Source organism: Phyllostomus hastatus, unplaced genomic scaffold, assembly GCF_019186645.2.
Source record: "Phyllostomus hastatus isolate PE091 unplaced genomic scaffold, TTU_PhHast_1.1 phas_contig_210, whole genome shotgun sequence".
NCBI classification, from domain to species: Eukaryota; Metazoa; Chordata; class Mammalia; order Chiroptera; family Phyllostomidae; genus Phyllostomus; species Phyllostomus hastatus.
Window position 1 is genome coordinate 167,927 of NW_025333737.1, and position 22,023 is coordinate 189,949.

At 54.0% G+C, this 22,023-nt stretch overlaps 1 protein-coding gene across 12 annotated transcripts in view; it reads right to left on the bottom strand.

Moving 5' to 3' along the window:
- Positions 1 to 22,023, bottom strand: part of RAP1GAP2 (RAP1 GTPase activating protein 2) — a 194,578-nt gene that overhangs the window by 65,656 nt on the left and 106,899 nt on the right. Inside the window, exon 1 of one of the 12 annotated variants that reach the window (XM_045835759.1) lies at positions 7,731 to 7,844. The exons of 9 other annotated variants lie outside the window; for them this stretch is intronic. In XM_045835759.1, coding sequence (XP_045691715.1) covers positions 7,731 to 7,772 — 42 coding nt within the window. In that variant the 5' untranslated portion in view covers positions 7,773 to 7,844. Of the gene's footprint in view, positions 1 to 7,730; positions 7,845 to 22,023 lie in introns of those variants that run through there. 2 more of the 12 variants (XM_045835761.1, XM_045835762.1) reach the window with 2 other exon arrangements.

Consider the following 22,023-nt stretch of genomic DNA (forward strand, 5'->3'; position numbering starts at 1 on the left):
GACGTAGAGCCACAGTGACGTGAAGCCAGGGTGACGTGAAGCTGGGATGACTAAGCCAGGATGACGCATAGCAGGCCATCATCGCCTGCCTTATCGGAATGGACTGGGCTAGTGAGCACATAGAGAACTTTTCAACCCCCTCCCTTCATCTTTGTGCTGTTCCCCTCTTCCTCTTTATAAAAGCCTCTGCCTCCACTGAGAGGTGGAGGTGGGTTTTGAGATGTGACTCCCGCATCTTCCAGGTGGTCAGCACCTGAAAATAAACCACTTTCCATCAACACCTGCCTCCCAAGTATCAGCTTTCATAGCAACGGGCAGTCGGGACCTGCTTTTGGTTACAAAACTATTTCTATTTACAAATGACATGGTCTTGTATATAGAAAAATCCTAAGGAATTCACTAAAAAAACCATTTAGGATCAATATCAATGAGTTGGGCAAGGTTGTGTGATGCAATAATCAACTGCATTCTTATACACCGTTAGTGAACAATCCAATTACAATTGTAATAGCATCAAAGAGAATAAACACATGGGTGTAAATTTAACAAAAGAAGTGTAAAACTTGTACTCTGCAAAGTACAGAACATGGATGACAGAAATTAATTAACCAGGTTCTAAATAAATGGAATAAACGCCATGACCACAATTAGAGAGTCAGCAGATTAAGGTGGTGCGTTCTCCACCAGACCTACAGAGTCAGCACAGCCTCTGGCACGACCCCAGTCAGGCCCTTCCCGGAAAGAGAAAAGCTCATCCTAACATTGATATTGAAACTCCCGGGGCCCAGAATACCCAACCATTCTTGAACAGGAAGAACAAACGTGGAGTGCTCACACTTGCCAATTCCGAAGCGTACTACAAGGCAAAATTAATCAAGGTAGTGTGATACATAAGAACAGACATACAGATCAATGGAATAGTAGTTAGAGTCCAGAAATAAATCCATATATGTGTGACAATCAATTTTCAACAAGGGTGACAAGACTGTTCAAAGGGGTCTTTTCAATAAATTGTGCTGCGAAAACTGGATAGTCACATACATCACATACAAAAAGTGAATATGTTAAGAGGTAAAATTATAAAACCTCTTAGAAGAAAACATAGGAGTAGATCTTTGTGACCTTGCATTTGGCCATGGACTCTTAGATATGATACCCAAAACACAAGCGATAGAAAAAATAAATAAATTAGGCTTGGCCAAAATTATTAACATTTGTACTTCAATAACCACTATTAAGAAAGTGAAAAGACAACCCACAGAATAGGAGAAAATATTTGCAAACCATATATCTGATAAGGGACTTGTATCTAGAACATATAAAAAATTCTTACAACTCAGCCCTGGCTGGGTGGCTCGGTTGGTTAGAGCGTTGTCCCAAGTACCAGAAAGGCTTCAGGTTCGACCCCCTGTCAGGGCGCACAGGGGAGGCAGCCAATCACGTGTCCCGAAGGAAGCCGCCCCATGGCCTCGGGGCTGGCACAGGGGCAAGATGAAAGGGAAAGAGCCTCGATGCGGCCTGGCCCTGAGTGACGGACACGCTACGTGGCCAAGTCCTGCGGGGACGGCGGCCAGGAGCAGCCCCGGCCGGTGGCAGCCGGGCCTCAGTGGGGCTGGCTCCGCTCCCCGGTGACTGGCTGAACTTTCCAAGGGGACAGTTCCAGCCTTGGCAAAGAGCAAGTCTCCTTCTCCACCTAGCAGCAGGGTGACTCAGGGCAGCCTGGAAGAGCAGCTCCAGCCGCTCGGACCCACCCTGGTCCACACCCCCTGAAATTGCTGCCCTCAGCCAAGGGCACACAGCAGGCACTCGGTAAATGCTCACTGACTCACTGGTGTTTGTCCTACAGGCCCTTTAGGACACCGTGAAGCCCTGCCTGGGGCACCCTTAGGAAGGGGATCCCCCTCCATGAAGAAGCCAGGTACTAGATTGTCACAGAGAAAGGTAATCCACCCTCCTCATCAATAGCGGCCTCCACTCAGCTGTCTAATTTATTATTAGCAGCAGCTGTTGCCACGCAAACCAGCACCACGGCCAGCATTGCCCCACGGGCGTTGCTCCAACAGCCAGTCAAGCAGGCTGTGAAACAGTCACACAGGGCGCTAGAGCGCTCAGCCAGGGAAACTGCAGGCTGGGCCCCAGGGTTCGGTTGGGATTCAACCCCTACCCTCCCCACCTCCCAACACAGAAACCGCCCGGCCTTCCCGGGAAGGGCAAAGCAAGTGTTGGCTCGGGGAGAATGCTGAAGGAGGTCCAAGGGAGCAGAAGTGAGCAGGAACTGCAAGGCTCATCTTAAGAGCTCCTCCCAATGCCCCTCCTTGCTCTCGCTGGCGCTGGCCCCCTGCCCAGACAGTGAAGAAGTGGCAGCAATGCCACATTACAGTAGAGGAGGCCACCGCCACCCCTCTCACCGCCCTATGCTCTTCCCGTGGCAGGAGCTGCAGGCCTGCCTTCCTCTGGTCCACAGCAGCTCTCCCCACGGACATGCCCTGCAGACGGGCCACCTGTTCCTTCCTCCTGCTGCACCCAGCCCAGGAGGCCCCCACCAGCTCACTCCTCACTCCCCTCTCCTCCTCTCTGACCCTAATTGAAGTGACACCCAACTGCTATCCAGCCACTGTCCAAGGGGTTCCTGCCGGGGAACCTGCCCTAGCTCTGGGCTCCTCCCCTCCCCTCCTGGAGGCGAGGGTATGTTTATGTTCATGTGGGTGTGTGGCACCCCTGCCCAGGGGTGCCACACACCCACCGCCCACAGCACAGGATGATGCTGTCTGAACGACCGCGCCTGGAGCAGGGCTATCGGTGCCGATGCGATACCGTGAGCCGGTCTGCAGAGCCCGGCACAGCACCCAACACAGGACACACCCGCACACAGCAGCCAGGGCCTTCTGTCCCTGGCCCCCTGAATCCAGGACACACGCGAGGGAGAGGCAGAGGCACGTCAGCGGCAACGAGAAACACTAAAACTGACCAGGGTGGAAGACAAGGTGCTTCCCACTCCACACAGCCCCAGGAGAACAGGATGGAGGTGTGGGCTGCACAGCACAGTTGGGGGGGCGGGGGACAAACAGGGGTCAGAGCAAGTTTCTCATCCCCGCAGAGAAGGATGGCATTGTGGAAAAAAGGATTGCTGGAGAGTTTTGTCAAGAGAGTTTTGGAAAGTTGGGGAAGCGAGACACACAACACATTCCCCACTGGGAGCCACATCCGCTCTGTCCCACGGCTGTCTAACCCAGCGCACACCGCACTCCCTGGCTCCAGGGCTGACGCGGAGCTGCATCCTCGGGACAGCTCCAAGAGGGGGCAGCTGGCCACCGGTCCAGATGCCCAGGCTCTTGGAAGAGATCGGAGCTATTTACCACAACACAAGGTCCTCAGGGGCAGAGCTCTTTATTTTGCTCACTGCTGCATCCCTGGGCCTAGAACCATGTGGCATATAGTAGATGCTCAAGAAACATTTGCTTAATGAATGACTAAATACTCTGCCCAGCAAGACAGGGATGAAGCAGGCAGTGGAGGCTGAGCCCCAGGCCTGGGAGCCAGGGCTGAGTGCCTGTGTCCCTGCTGGTACACAGTGTCTGTCCCCTGGGAACAGACTGTCCCCCTCAGCCTGGACAGCCAACACTATCCCCAGTGGGTGCTCCAATGATGAGCTATGTTCAGACACAGGCCTGTTCCAACCAAGACTCTCTCCCCTTCTCTCCCATCCTACCTTCATGCTCCCCTTTCCCCTCCCTCGGTCTCCCCTCCCACCAGCTCACACTGAGCACAGCTCCTCTGCAGCCAGCGGCTCTGCTCCAGTGACATCAAGTTGGGCCAGGAGCCTGCAAGGCTCTCTGTTACCTGTGGCAATGGTAATGCAACAGGACCACCTGCAGGGCTTGTTAAAACACAGGTTCTGGTGGTGCTGATACTCCTGGTCCAGGGACCACACTTTGAGGACCACTGACCTACGGAATTGTGTTTAGTGTGCAGGTGGTGTGTGTGGAAGGAACCGATCAGGCCAGAGCAGAGACAGAGCAGCATGAGGAAGAACGGAAGGATGACTGGGTTTTTATGAGACATCTTAAAAATTAGGCAGACTTACATTTCATTCTCTCAGACAGGATTTTAAAATGCAAATTACTACAGGTACCAGGCATGTAACATAAAAGAATGAAGGAATAACAAATAAAAATATTACTACAATGATCAAAAACCTCCTAACTACAAAGGGTGCTGGAAAAACTGGGTATCTGCATGCAGAAGAATGAAGCTGGTCCCCACACTTCTCACCATATGCAGAAAGTCCCTTAAAATGAAGCAGTAACCTAACACTAAGAGCTAAAAGTATAAAACTCTTAGAAGACAACATAGGGGTAAAACTTCATGACTTTAGATTTGGCAATGGATTCCTAAATATGACAGCATAGGAAACAAAAATAATAACTAAACTGGGCTTCATCAAAAATTAAAACTTTTGTGCTACAACAGGTGTTGCTGTGAATGCGGAAAAACTGGAACCCCGTGTGCTGCTGGTGGGAGCATAAAACGCTATGGCTGCCGGGGAAAACAACTCAGTTCCTCAGTACATTTAACACAGAGTTGCCACATTCCACTCCCAGGTAAATACCCCAAAAGAACCAAAAACTGGTGCTCCAACAAACACCTGCACAAAAATGCTGTCCATGTGTACACTGAGAAGCAGCACTGTGCACAGTGGCCAAAAGGTAGAAACATAGCGGAAGTCCATCAACAGGTAGATGGATAAACTGTGGCACAGGCACAAAATGGAATGTCGTTCAGTCATTAAAAAAGGATGGAGTCCTGATGTGTGCTAAATGTGAATGGGGCTCAGAAACATCACGCTGGCCCTGGCTGGTGTGGTTCGGTGGATGAGCGCCAGCCTGCAAATCAAAGGGTCACGGGTTCGATTCCCATTGAGGGTATATGCCTGGGTTATGGGCCAGGTCCCCAGCAGGGGACGCTGAGAGGCAACCACACATTGATGTTTCTCTCCCTCTCTTTCTCCCTCCCTTCCCCTGTCTGAAAATAAATAAATAAAATCTTTTTAAAAATCATGCTGAAGTGAAAGGTTATAAACAGGGTGGGGCAAAAGTAGGTTTACAGTTACTCATACAAAAAATAATACAATAATTAATACATAATAATACAGAAATGAACTCTGTGCTTTGCATACTCACAATTATAAACCTCCTATATTTTGCCATGTATAATGAGCACCCATGTTTTTGGTCTGAACTTTGAAGAAAAAAAATCTTTCATTTAAGTTTTTTAATTCAATTTTTTATTTATACTTATAAACTAAACCAAGTATCATATTCCAGGTTGTTATTTTGTATACTGCTCTTGTTATTGCTTTCTAGAGTTACACTTTTAACGCATAAGCATAAAAAAGAATTAAAAACATTTATACAGATACAGAATTAGTATCACCAATGTATAATGAGCATTCTTATTTTTCCCTCAAAAATTTGGGCAAAAACAAAAAGTTTGCATTATGCCCAGCAAAATATAGTACTCTCCCCAACCCCGTACAGTATGATTCCATTTCTATAAAATATCCTGAATGGGTAAATCCACAGACAGGGAAGGCAGATTACTGGTTGCCAGCAGCTGGAAGGAGGAGAATGAAGAGGAACTGCTTAATGGGGCTTTACTGAAAGGGAATAAAAATATTTTTGAACTAGATAGAGGTGACGGCTGTGCAAATTGTAGATGCACTAGATGGACCTGGATTGCTCACTTTAAAGTGACTAATTTTATGTTCTGTAAATTTCACCACCACAACAGAAAAGAGTGGGAGGCGAAACAACAGTAAACGGAAGAGCACACGCCCCTTCCAAAGGGCAGCCGCTGCTTCTCTGAGGCCAGGCTGCAAGCAGAAACAGTTTCCACCTTCTCCGGATTAGCCAGAAATCCAAATTTGAGTGTGAACTCTCCCAGTTCTTACACATCAGTAACCAATGCAAGTTTTTATAGAGATCTCTATGTGGACCCAATGAAATACTTCTGAGCCAAATCAGCCTGAAAGACACAAGTTCCAAGCTCAACTCTTTTCAACAGGGAGCCATTGAATGAGCTAGAAAATGGAATGACAGAGGCAAAGCTTTAGGAAGAAGCCCCAAGGTGTCCTCTGTTGGGTGCCATGGTGTGCCAGGCTCTGGGCACTGAATCGGGCACTTCACAAATGTCTCCCCATACCCAAGCCGCCCAAGAGCCCAGGGAGGGGGAGTAGAGAGCAACTTGCCCAAAGTGAACACAGTAAAGGCAGAAGCCAGATTCAAGTCCAAGTCTGAGTGTGCCAACTCCACACCTCACATGCATCTCTGATAGGCGTCTCAGATTTAATGACACCCAAGAGAATGGTCCCTAACTTTTTCTCTCAAACACCTTCCTCCACCCCAGCCCATCTCCCCATCCTCCCCCTACCCTGACACTCAGGACAAAACCCCAGGGGTCGTCACTGATATCTTCATCCCTGATTCCCCACATCCAACCCACCTGCAAGTCTACATCTGTCCTAAGTCTGAGCCCTTCTCAGCAGCTCCCCTGCCCCCACCATCTCCCACTGTCCCTCACGGGGACCATGGGGCAGCCCCAGCTCTGGGTCCCGGCCTCCACACTAGCACCTCCCTAATCTACCCACACAACAGCCACGTGGTCTTTACGAAAGATAAATCAAGTGACATTGGTCCCCAGTTTAAAACCCCTCAGCGTGCCACTCCACACCCCTGCCAAGGTCCAGAGGGCTCAGGCCACTTCTGTTTGGTAACAGGGACACCAGGTTCTCCCCTGGCCTTGAGCCAGTGGTGACACAGCCTGAGACTGGGGGACTCCTTGGCCCACCCTGCAAACAAGTGTCACATCATGCCACACTCACCCCTCGCCTGTCATTCCAAGCTCCCCTAGAGAATGGGGACAACACAGCCACAGCAGGGAAGAAAGGGAAGGACACAGCCCACCGCCGGCTGCAGCAGGTGGGTCCACGAATGGGGACGAGCCCAGGCAGCCTGGGCCCCATGGTCCCCGGGAGGGGCACAAAGGGGCCGGAGGAGCTGAAACAAGGGACCACAGAGCCTCCTGGCACAACCTTGCTCAGCAAAAAGGGACATTGACACTCCGGGCCAGGCAGGAATGCCACACACGCCACCTCCAAGTGTCACACTAACCACACAGCTCGGAGGCGCTGAGACAGGACACAGGGTCCCCTGCCAGGGCCATCCCAGGCACGACGCATCCCTGGCACAAAGGGGAGAGGGGCCAGCGCCACAGGGCGGCCTGACCACCTCCCAGTGCCTGCAGCCAGACGGCAGGAAGCCCAGCCACAGAGTCCCTTCCGCTCTCGCCCTGGCACCCCCACCTGTGGCACAGCCTGCACCTGGCGTCGGGTCCCCTCAGGCCCTGGCACAGTACCAGGAAGCCTTGTCAGAGGAGCACAGAGGTGAACCTGGCCCAGTCCCATGCCAGGACCCCCAACTCAAGCCTCTAGGCCAGGGAGGAAAGGCCCTGGTCCCAGACTCTGTGCCACGGCCTCTCTCGGCCCCTCCACACGCAGGCTCCCTGTACCTGCTGTCTGCTCCTCCTTCCCTGAGTGACGGGCAGCTTCCATGCCCCATGGCAGGCCAACGGCCACCAGGGCCTCCCTGCTAGGGGCGCAGGAGGGGCTCTGGCTCCACCCCATGCACCCCTCACCCTCAGACAGGTACTCCTCCACAACCCAAGACACTCACCAAAAAGTTCTTTAAGAAATCCATCATCCTCCACCAGCGCATGTCCCCGGGGAGCCGGGGGGCCCTGCTGCCTGCCTGAGCACCGCTGTAGGTGTGGCTGCTGCCACCCCAGCTGCTGCCGCTGCTGACGTTGAACAACTTCCTTCAGATCAAACAAGGAACTGTAGGATTTGGGTGTCTGCCCGGAGCTGTTATGCCACATTGACAAGCCCTGACCTTTGACCCCTCCTCGGCCAGTGCTGTTTTTCTGGGGAGCCCAGGGCTGGTGGAGTCACCACACATTGTATGTTATGAGGCAAAAGGTTCCTCCATGGGAAGAGGCACCGTGCCAGCAGGTGGTGAGAGGAGACACCTTTGGGAGCAGAGGAAAGCCAGGGTGCAGAAATCATTCCTGCCCTTCGTCCTTCTCTTGAATGAGTTCCTGACACCACTGGCCTGTGATGTGGACGGAGGCAGGCCTGGGCCACAGGACAGCAGTGACAGGGCAAGGCCTGGAGAAGACCCAGTGTCCTGCGCGCTGTGGGACTCACGGCAGGCCCCGCCTGCTCGGGGGCCTCCGTTTCCCATCTGTGAACGGGACACCCTATGTGTAAGGAAAGTGAAAACAAATCACTGAAAGAAAGCAAGCCAGGGCCCGCATCTTTAAAGGCATTCACGTGAGCCTTACAGACCCTAACATCCCACTCAAAGGTTCAGAGAAACAGCCACGAGTACGAAGTGGCTCCTTCGCAGGTGAAGTGTGGGGAGGGAGACCGGGGACAGAGCTACAGTGAGCTGTTTCTTTCACAGACAGCCTGGGTTTATTTTCTAATCACTGTGTGCATTACTTTGGTTTAATTTTGTTTAACGTGCTTTATAAAAGAGAGCAGTCCTCTTGCCCTGTGGCCATCCCACAAGAAACATTAAAAATCAACAAAGTGAATGGCCTGGGGAAGCTCAAAGGGCACCTCTGGCTCGGGGCCGCAGGCACTGGAGACACGTGGAGTGGAGTGTGGAGAGTGAGGGGCCCGGCCCTGGGCGCAGACCTGGGTCTCAGGAGCTCTTTCCACCACTAATGAACGCGTCGCACGCTCTCAGTCCTATTCCAGCTTTGGTACAAGAGCAATATGCCGGACTTGGAAGGAAAAGCAAATGAATTTTTAAATCTCTCTCTCAAAAAAAAAAAAGGCAGCGTGGTGTGGCAGAAACAGCCCCAGCTTCACACGCAGCAAACACAGTTTTAACTGATGGCTCTGCTGCTTCCCAGCTGTAACCCACAGTAACCAGCTGTGCAGGTTGGCGACACAGCCTCTGAGCCTTAGTTTTCACCCCTGAAAAATGGGAGACCTGACCCATGTTGCAAGGTAGCGGGAGAGTGGGGTGTGGTTATACGGTGTGTCCAGTAGAGGGCGAGACGCAAATGCCCTCAGTCAACGGCAACCATGGTGACTGTCACTGCCCACTCCCAGCCCTGGCTCTGTGCTGGCACTTCCCACCCTGGCCCCCAATGATGCGACAAGTGCCGGGCCACCCAGGAAGCCCATCTTGCCTCTGCTGTTCCTCCTCTGGCCCAGCCTGCCACCCACACAGCCCACTCCCCTCTCCACACAGCCCCGTCCTGCTCCTGCTCAAGTTCCAGAAACCCTGAAGGCATCCTCGGGAAAACAGAGTCCAGGAAATGTCCCCATCCACGGTGGGGCAGGGGGGGCACACCTCAACTGAGTCAGAGAAGGCCTTGGCATGGGCCCACCCTTGGGGGCTCAAAGTGTCCCTGGAGATCAGAGGAGTTGAGGAAGGAAGGGGCAGAGCTCTAGGATGTGAGCTGGGCCATCTTACGCACTTGGAGGGGCCGTGAGCTAGGGTGGCTACTGAGAAGCCTGTCAGGGTCCCTGCCAACCCTTCACATTCTGAGAAGAAAGCCCACATTGGGAGAAGGGACGCAGTCAAGGGTAGGTGGTCAGTCAAGGGGACGGCATGTCCTGAATGAGCCCTTCTCTCAAGATAAGGCTCCTGCGTCCTCAGCACCCTCCCTGACTCCTCCCACACCTGCTCTGGCTCACCTGCATGCCTGCTCCGAGCCAGTGAGTCACTTGGCAGAGCCCCCTCTGCTCCCTGCCATGCCCACTCCCGCAGCCTGCTCCCCGGGACATCCAGAGGACTTCTGCAACACACTTGGCCACAGCGCCCCAGAGCCCAGGAAGCCTTGTGGTCCAAGCACCTGCCTCTGTGCAGGATGCACTCAGAGGCAGTGAGGAGGGAAAGAGACAGGAAACTAACTTTCTGACTCGCTCTGGGCCAGGCACTGGCTTGGGGTTGGTGACCCAATAAAGACCAGTCTCAGGCCCTCTCCTGCTACCCACTCCCCTTTATTTGGTTGACTCCTGTAGGCCTTAGCTTGGAGATCACCTCCTCTGGGAAGCCTTCCTGGCCTCCACCCCTCCTCCCAGGTGGCACTCCCATAGCCTCCAATACATGCCCTATCAAATCATGTGTCTCTTTACGTTGTCCTTTCTCATTTGTCTTTTCACCCACTTATCTGCCACCTCAGCTCCTGGCACATAGGAACTCCATAAGTACTTGCTGAATGAATAACTGAGCAAAAGAACTGACTGGCATCTAGTGACTAAGACAATTAGGGAACTAAATAATTACAACCCAATAAGGAGGAGCCATCATGGGAGTAGGCCAGCACCCACGGGGACACACAGAGGAGTCAGGCAACTGCTACGCCTCAAAGGAAGACTTTCCAGAAGAGGGTTATTCTCTCCATTCTGCAGATCAGGCCACAGAGGGCACAAGACAATCCAGCCCTGCTGGAAGGACAGGGTGGTCCAGTGGAGCCAATGTCTGGGCCCAGGAGGCCTTCCCAGCACTTCCCACTGGACTCTGATGAGGATCCGCCGGGGAGGAGGAGGGGAAGGACGCTCACAGAAGTGGCCTGCTTAAGGTCACCCAGCCCGTTAACAGCGGAACCAAGTGTTCTAGGTGAAAAAGAGGACGAGTTAAAGAGAATGGAGGGTACGGGGAAAGGGTGGGGAGAAGACAGCATTCGCCTGTGTGAGACTCAGAGGGCAGGAAGGACACTCAGGCAGGAGGCCCACGGGCCCTGGCAGGGGCACGGGCAGCAGTGGTAGCAGGGCCACAGACTGGCACCCTCGGGGTGGGCACCGAGGCCCACGGGCGGGGGAGCGTGGGCCCGTGGACAGCCAAGCACAGAAGGAGGAGCAAGGCCCAGGGAGACAAACGACCTGCCCGCTTCCCACCGGCGGCGGGGATGGCGCGGCGAGGCTAAGGCCTGAGCAGATTTCCCCTCAGACAAATCAGCCTTTGTGCTTCAGAATGAGACCTCTCCTCCTCCTCCACCAGAAACCCAATATGAAGACCACCCAATGGCAATAACTGGAGTATAAGATTCGCTGCCTGAAGTGAGTGCCCAGCATCAGCAGGGTTTCCTTCCTCGCCTGTAGTTTTTCTGCAGCAGCTGCACCCCAGTAAAAAGACCACCTGACGGACACAGCGTCAGACAGACAGGCTGCAACCCCAGCCCCGCCACCGGCCCCTGTGAAGGCGCCTGTAAAGTTACGATGACAATTCCCCACCTTCCCAGGTGCTACTGACCATGAAATGAGATGACAGGTGTGGTTGAGGACAAAGGCCCGCCCACTCTGTCGGACGTGTGGAGCGTGGCGGTGGGGGTGACTGGCGCTGACTGGGCTCTCCCTACAGGGGCCAGGCCCTTGGCTCAGTGCTTGGCTGCACGCGCTCCCTCATCTGCTCCTCACGACCACCTGCGAGGCAGTCTCCGCTGCCCTCCCCACTCTGCAGCTCTGGGAGCCGAGGCTGGGAGCGAAAGAACGAGGTCAATACACGGCATCAGAGATGCCAACAGTCCACTTCCAGCATCCATGTTTTAAACCGGCACACTGATGGGAGCTCGGTCTGCCCTTCCGATCAGATCGGCGGCTGGCACACACGAAGCAGGATGCTCAGGGCCCAAATCCCACCCACCCCCCCAGTGTCCTTCTGAAAGCCCTCCGCCGGAGTCCCCACAGCACTTGACTCGGTTTGTGTACACAACACAGCCTGTGTTGGGTCAGTGGCCAGGGCTGTCTGACCTGTCCTCTAGACTGAAAACTCCCGGCAGGCAGAAGCTACGTCCACACACACCCGAGTTAGTTATTCACGCACCGAACTTCATCCAATCTTAAAGGACGTCCATTGTGAGATCCACACTATGTGAGATACCACTAACAGAGCAAAAACACCACCAATTACAAACTATGGCAAGCAATTACTAGGGTAATGCAACCTGGCTTCAGACATGTGAAAAGAGAAGGGAGAAAGTGTATTACAAGCCAGGAAAACTAGGAGTAGGCACTCTGTAATTATTTGCACTCAGTAATTATTTCCTGGGGTAGTGGAAAGAATGTTGAACTTGACATCACAAGCCTCTAGTTTGTGTCTTACCCGCTGGCTCAGGGGAAGACTGCATTTATCTAAGACTCAATTTTCTCATCTATAAAGTGGGAAAATAATTCTTCTCTTCCAGGTTGTCTGTGAGAACCACAAGAACTCAAGAAAGTATTTTTTATAAAGTGTAGAGTGCTGGACCAACCTGAAGCAAACAGGATGAAGGTGACATTGAACAATGGACACCATGAGTGGTCCTGGGTGAGGCCAGGAGACCCTGTGGGGGTGGCAATCCAGCCCCACTTTCTAGGGAACAACTGGGGTTCCTGCTTCCCTGTTGTCCCTTCTTTAGAACAAGGGTGTGACACTTGTCCCCAGCCCAGTACTGGTTAAGGAATTGTGGTGTCTACACCGTGGAGGCTCTCCGAGCCAGGCTCTGGGGTGCCAGTTGGCAGAGCTTCTGGTTCTGATCCCCTTTGAGGCCTGAAACTCCCAGTCTCCCCACCAAAGTTGGGTTCAGCTTCAGGTCTGAAGCTCACAATGTGGGGGGACTATAAAACAGCTCTGTGAATCTCATCAGGTTATTGAAACAAGCCTATAGGCCTGCGACGGGGGGAACTGGAGGCTCAGGCACTCAGGAGAGCAACAGCCTAGACAGAGGCCCAGAGGCAGGAGAGCGCACAGGGGGCCGGTTTGGCTTTAGTCTCACCAGTGCTCGTGCTCGTGGCCCAGGCAAGAGGCCCAGACCCCCCACATGTGTCTGTTGAGGCACAGAAGCAAATGGTAGTGTTAACTTCCAGGAAATTCTGCTTCCCTCTGAGCCTCCTCATCTCTGAAATGCAGTTACGTGCTCTGTAGCTGTCCCTCTCCTCAGTGGTGCTGGCACGTGGGGGTCTGGCTGAGCGTCAGAGGCATGGTGCCTTCCTTCAGTCACCTGGGTGGTCTTCATTCCCCAGACAAGGTTCCCGCACAAACCAGGGCGCAGTCCAAGTTAACCTCCCCGGAACAAGCCCTCCCCTCTCCCTTCTCTCCTCCCCCCACCCTGCCTACCTTCCTGCTGGCTGCCTGAGAGGGGAGACTGCAGCCAGGCCCCAGCAGCCGGGACTCTGGGCTTGCAGCTGGGGCTTGCAACATAGGGTAGCAGAAGCCTTCTGAACCCTGCCACCGCCTCTCCACCGCGCCCTCCACCAGGTCAGTGTTAGAAGCAGGAGCAGGCACTGTGGAGCCTGGTACCAATCGGCCTCCTCCCCTCCCCTGGCTTTGACTCGAGCCCGGGTAGGAGAAGAGAGGCTGAAGATGCTCCCTCAAGAGAACCCATCACAGGGCAGTGGTGGAATCTGTGCCCGCGCCACCCGCCCTTGCTGCCGCCATCTTCCCCTGCCCGTGGGGGTGTCCCGGCCCCAGGCAGCATCTAGCATCATCTCAGGGAAGCAAGGACAGGCCCAGCTCCCACTCGAGAGGATGTCCTCATGCTGCCAGTCACTTGGCTGTGACCACAGCTCAGTTCACCAATGTCCAAAATAAAGGCCCACACTGTTCTCACTCCCCAGTGCCCTCCACGGCTCTTCAGGGACAACTCAGTGAGTGGAAGGATGCAACCTCACATTACTTCTAAAGTAGGAGGCACCATACACCAAGGTATACGCCGCATACCACCAAAACACCTTCTCGATGAGCCTCTCCTACCTCCGTGCCTCTGTTTTCGCACTCAACATAGGGTATGCAGGTGGCTGCTCTGCATTCCCCTCCACTGGGGCTGAGCTGTCACCCCAGACAGACCACTGGGTGCCCTGTGACCAGCCGCAGCTGCTGACTGCCCAGCACTTGGCTGCTCCGGCCCCCACCCCCTCCTGCCTCCAGCAGCACAGCCTCTGCTCTGAGGTGAAGAGGGAAACAAAGCTTCCCCCCTCCATGTCCACACCAGCACAGTGAGTGAGTGACAAAAGCAAGGCGTGGAGATGATCTAGGCCAGAATTTTTGTTATCTGGGCTCTTCCTGGTAACGCCTCCTGTACCCAGGACAACAGATGACTGGGACTTTGCTGCAGCCGGTCCCTTGCTAGCCACATAGCAGATCCTCGTCAGGTGTACTGGACTGAGAACAGAATCAATCAATCGATCAATGCAGGTTTTGTGCCGCGGGGCTGGGCTTGGCTGAGGAAAGGGGCAAGAAAGTCCCAGGGAACTGGTCACCTTGGGGCCTGTGCTCCCTGCAGCCCTGATGGACGCCAGCCTACCCGGCTCTGGCGGCCCCTGAATAACCCCGACCTTCTCCTCCCCAGGGAGACGGCAGGAGGAAGGCCGCAGGGCCTTCCGTTTCGGGCTGACCTGCAGGAAGGGGCTGTCTACACATCGCACGTTCTCTGCCGTCCCCATCTTCCAGCTAACGGTTACCTAAATAAATGCTTTGGTCTCCTGTGACTCTATCAGTCAGTCCCCACGCTCCAACAGCCTAATTATACATGTGCCACCACGTGGGGACGCTGACGACGAACAGCTCTCTTCCCCACAAACCTTATGTCAAATAACATGATTGCCCCGCCCCCTTTGCCAGCTGGGGCTGATGAATGGGGTGCTGGGGCAAATGCAGGCCCTGACAAGGTTTGGGGTAGGGCCCTCAGGCCGCCTATCCCCGGCCCAGCTGTTCAGGCTAAGGGGAGCCTCCGGCTGCAAACGCATTCACAGAAAAGCAGAGGCCCGCAGCACCCACCCCTACACTAACAACCAAACACACGGGTGGTACAGGGGAGCTCCCCAAACATTCACATTCACCCACACACACAACAAACACTCACCCAGGCAAACACACACGCCCAAGCTTCCAGGAGACTGATGGGCCCCCAAGGCCCAGCTGTGCACACCCTCCTGCTCTAAATAGTAGTGGCCTGTGGCTGCTTGCAATTTGCCTGCCCAGTGGTCCCCTCTTCAAAAGAGGCAAAGGAGGCACATAGAGGGAAGGGAGACGAAGTTAGAGACCTCAGCCTCCTTCTCACAATTCTCTTCCTTTTCCACCATAGATCCATGCATCCAGTGGGTATGTTGGAAGCAGTGCTGGCACCTGGCTCAGAGGGCTGGTGCCGCCTCCCAGGCCTCACACTGACCCTGGGCGGGACCAGAACCACAGAGGAACCTATCGTGCTGGGAATGTGTGACCCAGCTGCAGGAGAACTAAGGAGGTCTCCAGGGGCACCTGAGTGGTGAGGTTAGCAGTGGACACAGCAGTGGGGCCCCAGCTCCTGGCAACCTGACTTAGCCAGCAGCGGTCGGCTGGTCACCAGTTCCCTAGTTCCTGCCCCTGCCAGCCGACCGTCTGGTGTTGACTGTATCAGCCACAAGGGGGCCTGGTGAGCCACAAGAAAGGTGCAGACCCACAGCTGGGGCTCCAAGACACTGGCTGCAATGTGGATAAGTGGAGCCAAGACAGGTGACTGCAAAGCAGTTCTATCTGAAGAGAGCTCTGACTTCTTACTGTCCCAGACACAATTCCAGGCCCCGCTGAGCAGGTGAGGTAAGATGCCCTGACCCAGGGCACAGCCCCATTCTCACTAAACTGGGAGTTCCTTTGGCCACACGTCTGTCCAAAGGGAAGGGTAAATGGGAGCCCTGGGAGTGAGCAGTCTGAAAAGGCCACCAGGGAGTGAAATCCAAGCCCTGCTCTTCCAGGCCTAAAAGGCAGGACATGTCTCCTGGGGAAGGAAGGTGCATCCTGATTTGGGCTGAACCTGTGAGGCACAGCTGGGCTCTCACCCTGGTAACCACCCTTCACCTGGAACCAGCTGTCCTGCCCTGGGAAACAGGGCACCCAGATTGTGAAAGGAGCCCACTGCCCTTGCGAGGCAGGGCAGTCATGGGGTCCTGGCCACCAGGAGGGCAGCTTCGCCTCGCACACGGGAGACGCCACCCCCAGCTGCAGTGGCTGGGTGTCAGTCTTCCTACACTTGGCCACTCGGGTCAGTGCTGTGGAATTCCTGAGTGCCAGTCCTCCTGCCTCCACCAGCCGATCTAGCCCCACAGCTCCCCTGAAATGCTCTTGTCAAAGTCACCAATGACCTCCAAGTCACCAAATCCAAGAAGGACTTCTGCCCTTCACCTCCTCTCTCAGCACCACTCCCTCCTCCTTGCAGCATTCCCTCCTCTGGGCTCCTGGGTCTCCTGGGTCTCCTTCAGCCCTCCCCCCAGGCTCCGCCTCCTCTGGAGGGCCTCCTCTCAGCTCCATCTCGGCTGTCCCCCCATGCCATCCATCCTTCCCCCAGACTTCATACCATTGCTATGCTGATAGCCCCACAAGAATATCCCCACCCTTGGCCTCTCCTTGGACCTGCACATCAGCATCTCCAGATGTGTATCTGATTTTTCTACTCCACTGTCTCATGAGTTACTCAAATTCAGTGTGTCTAAAATAAGAGCTCTGATCTTCCTCCCCAAACATTTGAGGGCTTCTCCATCTCAGAAAAAATGGAACTGAAACCCATCCACTGCTCAACCTCATCTACGATGACTAGACACCCAGATTGCTCCCTTTCCCTCACTTATGCCCAACCCATCAGCGCATCTGCTGTCTCAGCTTCTTCAGTGTAACTTGGATCCATCCACTTCTGTCCATCTCTACTGCCGACCTCTCCGGTCCAAGTCCCCTCTACTCTTTGTCCACACTAGAGCAATGGCCTCCAATCTGGCCTCCCTCCTTCCATTTTTGCTGATCCATTCTCCACAGGACAGCGAGACTGAAACCACATCACTGCGCTGATGAAGATCTAAACCCCGCCCAAGGCCCACAGGCCTGGCGTGCTCGGCCCCTCTGCCACCTCCCCTCGTTCACGTGACACCAGCCACACAGGCCTCCTTTCTGTTCCTCAAAAGTGTAGCCTCTTCCTCGGCACCAGTGCACTTGTCATTTCTGGCATCCAGACACACCCCCAGTTCTCCACACAGCCAATCCTCCCATTCTTCAGGGCTCAGCCTAAAAATCACCTCCTCTACAGGCCTTCCTGGAGCCCCCCAGGAAAGCCTTTTCTCCCTCCCACAGACCCTGATGTTCTCAGATAGCACCCTTGAAAAGATGAGCACCCAAACGGCATGGCTGTGCAAAGATCAGAAGCTGCTGCTGTTCATGACTTTCTTATATCTACAGCCCACCTCCCTCCACAGGGCGGGTAAGCTCCATAGGACAGGAATCCAGTCTTCTGTATCCCCGGGCCCTAAGGTGGTCTGTAATCCATGGCAGGCTTTCAGTGCACATTTGCAAAGTGAATAAAAGGATTTCACTGGCACTTCAATGTGGAAGGTGCACTGGCACAGGAGAATAAGCAACACAAACTCCTGCTGGAGGAGTTTAGAGAAGGCTTCAAGGGGCAGGTGGCACCCCAGCTGGGCCTTTGAGGGAGGAGCTTTGGAAAGAAGGAGGGAGGCTGCAGGATCAAGGGAGGAGAATAAGCCTGAGCACGAAGCACATGCAGGAAAAAGAGTCACCCTTAGTGGCTCTGGACCAGCCGTTACTGTCAAATGATCCCTGCCAGGAGTGGTCTTACTGGGACACCACGCCATCGCCTCCCCTACCAAGTGCCGGGAGACGCCCAGGCAGCCATTTGTGCGCCTCCAGCTAAGAGGGCACTGTCCCGTTCTCCCACCCCACACAGCTGCCAGGACCCCAGCTCCACCTCAGCACCCAATGAGGCTGCCTAGGGATGATACTCAGCATCCACACGGGGACTTTGGGACTCACCCAACTTCATGAGTGTCCCTTTAGCAGAACCAAGGCTAGCCTACAAAGTGCCTTTCTATGAATCTGAAATGGGCACCTCTCCAGTAGACCAACTGGGAAAGGCATCCTTTCCTCTGGTCAGATGCAGTCCCTCACAGGACACCTGGCTGGCCAGCAGATTGCCAATTCCAGCCTCCCCTCATCCCCCGTGCTGGGTGCCCCTTTCAGCACACACCTTCCCCAGCACAGGTCTCTTTGCAGCCAGGGCAAAACCGGGGTGAGCTGTACCAGCCCAGTACCCTCAAAGCTCCACCAGCTGAGGGGTGCAGGCCAGTCTCAGGGTATCTCAGGAGTCTTGCCCAGGGGACCATGGTGACAGTCCCCATGGAGGCTAAAGCGGTAACTCACCCCCTCCCCCTGTCCCTCACAACAGCTGATAGCTAATTCCCAGAAGAGGCCATCTGGGTCTCGGTGCAGGGCCCCCCACTCTCATGGAGCGAGGAGAATTGCAGATTACCGGTGGACTGGCAGGCCCTGCTAGTGTTTGCCTACCCAGTAATATTGAATTGTAAACATGTGTGCCTGTTTACTTTCCCTGCCAGAGCCTCACCGGCTGCCTCGCAGCCAGGCAACGCTATCTGACCTAAGGGGCCAGGAGGGGGACTTTCTGTGCCAGGCAGGTCACCTGGGGAGGGTTATCTCAGCATAATGAGGTACCTCCCTCGCCTCCCACGGGCCTTCCCATCCTCACCCCGCAGTGACCCTGGACCCACGCGACAGACAATTGCACTCTGCTGGGAAGAAGCAGAAGGTGGTCCTGAGGACAGAAGTGGTGGCACAGTTAGAATGGGACGGGAGCAGATCAGTGGGATTCAGTGTCACTATCGAACTGGTAGGCAGCTCTGCTGTTTCCCTGCCAGCCAAACTGAGAGCCAGGAGGCTCAAATTGCCCCAAGAGATTCAGATTAGACGGGAAGACGACAATGTATGACTGGAGAAAGTCAGTAGGCAAATCCTTTCAAGAAGAGATCAGAAAACTTCAAATCAGGGCTGGGCAGAGCTCGTGTATGTCCCTATTTTTCCCCCAATGAGGGGTTATCTTTCCACCTGGATGGGGGACCAGCAAGCTGCTAACCAATGGTGACAAAACCAAGGCCAAATCTCAGCTCTAGACGGGTCTAGTGTGGGTCTTGTGTGGCCTTCTCTTCTCCGTGGAAAAGCTCAGTAATATGCAGCATGCCTACCCTTTAAACGCCATGGTCCAGGGAGGACCTTTGGAATCCGATAATCGGTCACAGGCTCACAAGGAAATAAAATAAGGCTGACAGAGAATCAGCAACAGAACCACGGGACCCCACAGAAGAAAGGCCTACCGTGGGTTTCCACAGGAAGTGGGTTTAAAAAACCCCCATTTCACAGATGAGGAACCCAGGTCTAACAAAGCCCAACCCCTCCCACTGAACCATGAAGGTGGCCTGACCTCCTCATAGGCTGAAGAATGCTCCCCTCCCCAAGGCTCTCGTCCTACTCCTCACAGCCTGTGAATGTGTAAGGTTTTATGGCAGCAAAGGAGCTTTAAGGCTGCTAATCAGTTGATCCTGAGATGAGAGGAGGAGCCTGGATTACCCAGGTGGGCCCCTGTAATCACAAGAGTCCTATAATGGGAAGCAGAAGAGTGAGAGCCAGAGAGATGGCAGTGTGAGGGGCTGGCTCAGCGGTTACTGCCTTTGAATCAGAGAAATGAGGCTACGAGCCAAGGCATGAAGGCAGCCCCCAGAAGCTGGAAAACGCCTGGAAATGGATTCTCCCTATGAGACCCACTTCAGATTTCTGACCTCCGGAACTGTAAGATAAGTCTATTGTCTTACACCACTGAGTCTGCGGTCATCTGTTTCAGCAGACAGAAGAAATGAGACAGACCTCCCGACAGGTACGAGGCCAACAAGACTTTGTGGGAGGAGAGAAGGGAACTCGACACTCTAGCTTCATGCCTCTGACTGGGCAACCTTTCCCATTCCCAGAGCTGAAACGTCCCGGCGCATACTCGTAGCCTGGGGTGCACTGCACTTTGACCTTTGGATAACTGTCTCAAAGCTCTGTACTAATCTTCAGGGATCTCTGGCCTGCACTGGGCCCAGGATTCATGCAGCAAGGAAAAAGGCAGCTCACCCGGGTAGGAAAGGACCACATTGTGCAAACAGGACCCAGGACACTGCCTGTCCATGACAACTCAGGCTGGACTTATGCCCTGCGAGGCCTGGCTTCCTCGTTCCAACCTCGGCTTCCAGGCCCCCAGGCTCTGGATCCCCAGCTCGGCCCTGCTCTCCAGGGGACAAGGCCCAGCCCTGACACTTACTGGACCCTCCCAGACGTTGAAGACCCATCTTCCTGCTCCTGGAATCTGACCATGGTTCCGGACCTGCTTCCTGCTTCACTATTCTGGTGTGAGAGGGACTAACTTTAGGGGGCACTCAGACCCCAAGATCCATCCCCTGTTGGGGAAGTGACAGGAAGAGCACCCTGCATGGATTTCCCGCCTTTCTGCACTTACCCAGGCAAGCCCTGCTCCACGCCCACGCAGGGACCGCTGGAGCCTCCATGGAGACCATGCACTGCCATGGGTCACTCACTCTCAGGGGAGCCATCCTACTCTCCAAGAGAAGAGATCACAGCTCCCTGGTTCAATGAAGGGTCACCGAGCATGAGGAGAGGAAAATAAATAACCACAGACCCTGCCTCCTGTCTCCCACAGCCCAGGAATAAGCACCCCACGGAATAAGCACCCCAAAGGGACACTCAAATGTTGTTCTGAACCCCATCTGGACATCCACGGAAGGGTGAGGCCAGGGAGCCATGAAAGGATCTAGTCGGAGGCTCAGCATCATCCTGACCCCCACCGCCTCTCTGGGGCGAGATGCAATTCTGGTCTCCTGTGAGCTGGGGCCACCCACCACAGCCAGCCCCTGGGACAGGAGAGCTCTAGAAACAGCAGCAAGGCGCCAGGCAAAGATCCTGAACCCAGATACCTCCAGGAGTCAGGAAGGATCTGAGGCAAAGTAGGAGTTGGAGAGAACACACCCATAGTACTGAAATGAATTTTTTAATATCACGTTGGCCAAATAGGGTGTATCTGGGGACAAACTGAGCCCAGGCCACCAGCTAGTGATCCTCGATGAAGCACACCCAGCTCCTCCACCTCGCCTCTCTCATCCCTTCTCCTTCCTTCTTCCCCGCTCCCTCCTGTTCTTTCCCTTCTTCCCTCTCCTGGCCTTACCCACCCCTCACTTCTGGCTTCCCACTGACAGCCAACCAGCCATCACGCTCACATCTGACATTTCAGATACTTCTCGGTCCTGCTGCCAAATCAAAGCAGCTCAGCCCGTGTTATTTGCTAACAAAACCAATTCCCTCCCCCAACACAGCCCAGCTTGATTTCCTCTCAACTGAGCCCAGGCCCTGGAACATTCTGGAACATTCTGGAACATTTGATGCCCAGCCTCCTGGTGAGGGTGTGGCAGTGTGCCCCTAAAGCAGCAGCCGAACACTGTTTACCCACGCACTACCCCCTCCAAAACCACCTGGGCCTCATATTTCAAATCAGAGAGCCAGCCACTATGGATAAAGTTGAAACAACTTTTAGTAAAAACAACAAAAAAATTATGTCTCCACCTTCAAAGTTGTCGTTTAATCTTTCACCTCATCTTCAGAGGACTCTCATAGGAATTACTGTCTCTTACAGAAAGAAAACATTTATCTAAACTTCAGCAATTCCTTCTGAGCCACCAACAGTTTTTTTCACTGGTCAAATGCAAGTGAAGTGGAATTTACTTTTATTACCAAGGCACACAAACAGTGTGACCCCGCGGATCGACGCCTCTCGACGCCTCTGTCTGTGTATGATGCCAACCCATCTGGATGCTTAGCAAACCGTAAGGATGAATGGGTCTGGGGGTAGAATTATTATTGGGGTTTTTTGTTTACTTTCTCTGTACTTTACAATTACCTAAATTTTTATAATAAGCAATATATTACTTTAAAAATCAGGTGAGGGGTTGCTGTTTATCTGCAAAAACAGTCTACAAACATTATCTAAGGAGCCCTGGCTGTTGTGGCTCAGTGGATTGAGCACTAGCCTGCGAACCAAAGGGTCAGCAGTTCGATGCCCAGTCAGGGCACATGCCTGGGTCACAGGCCAGGTCCCCAG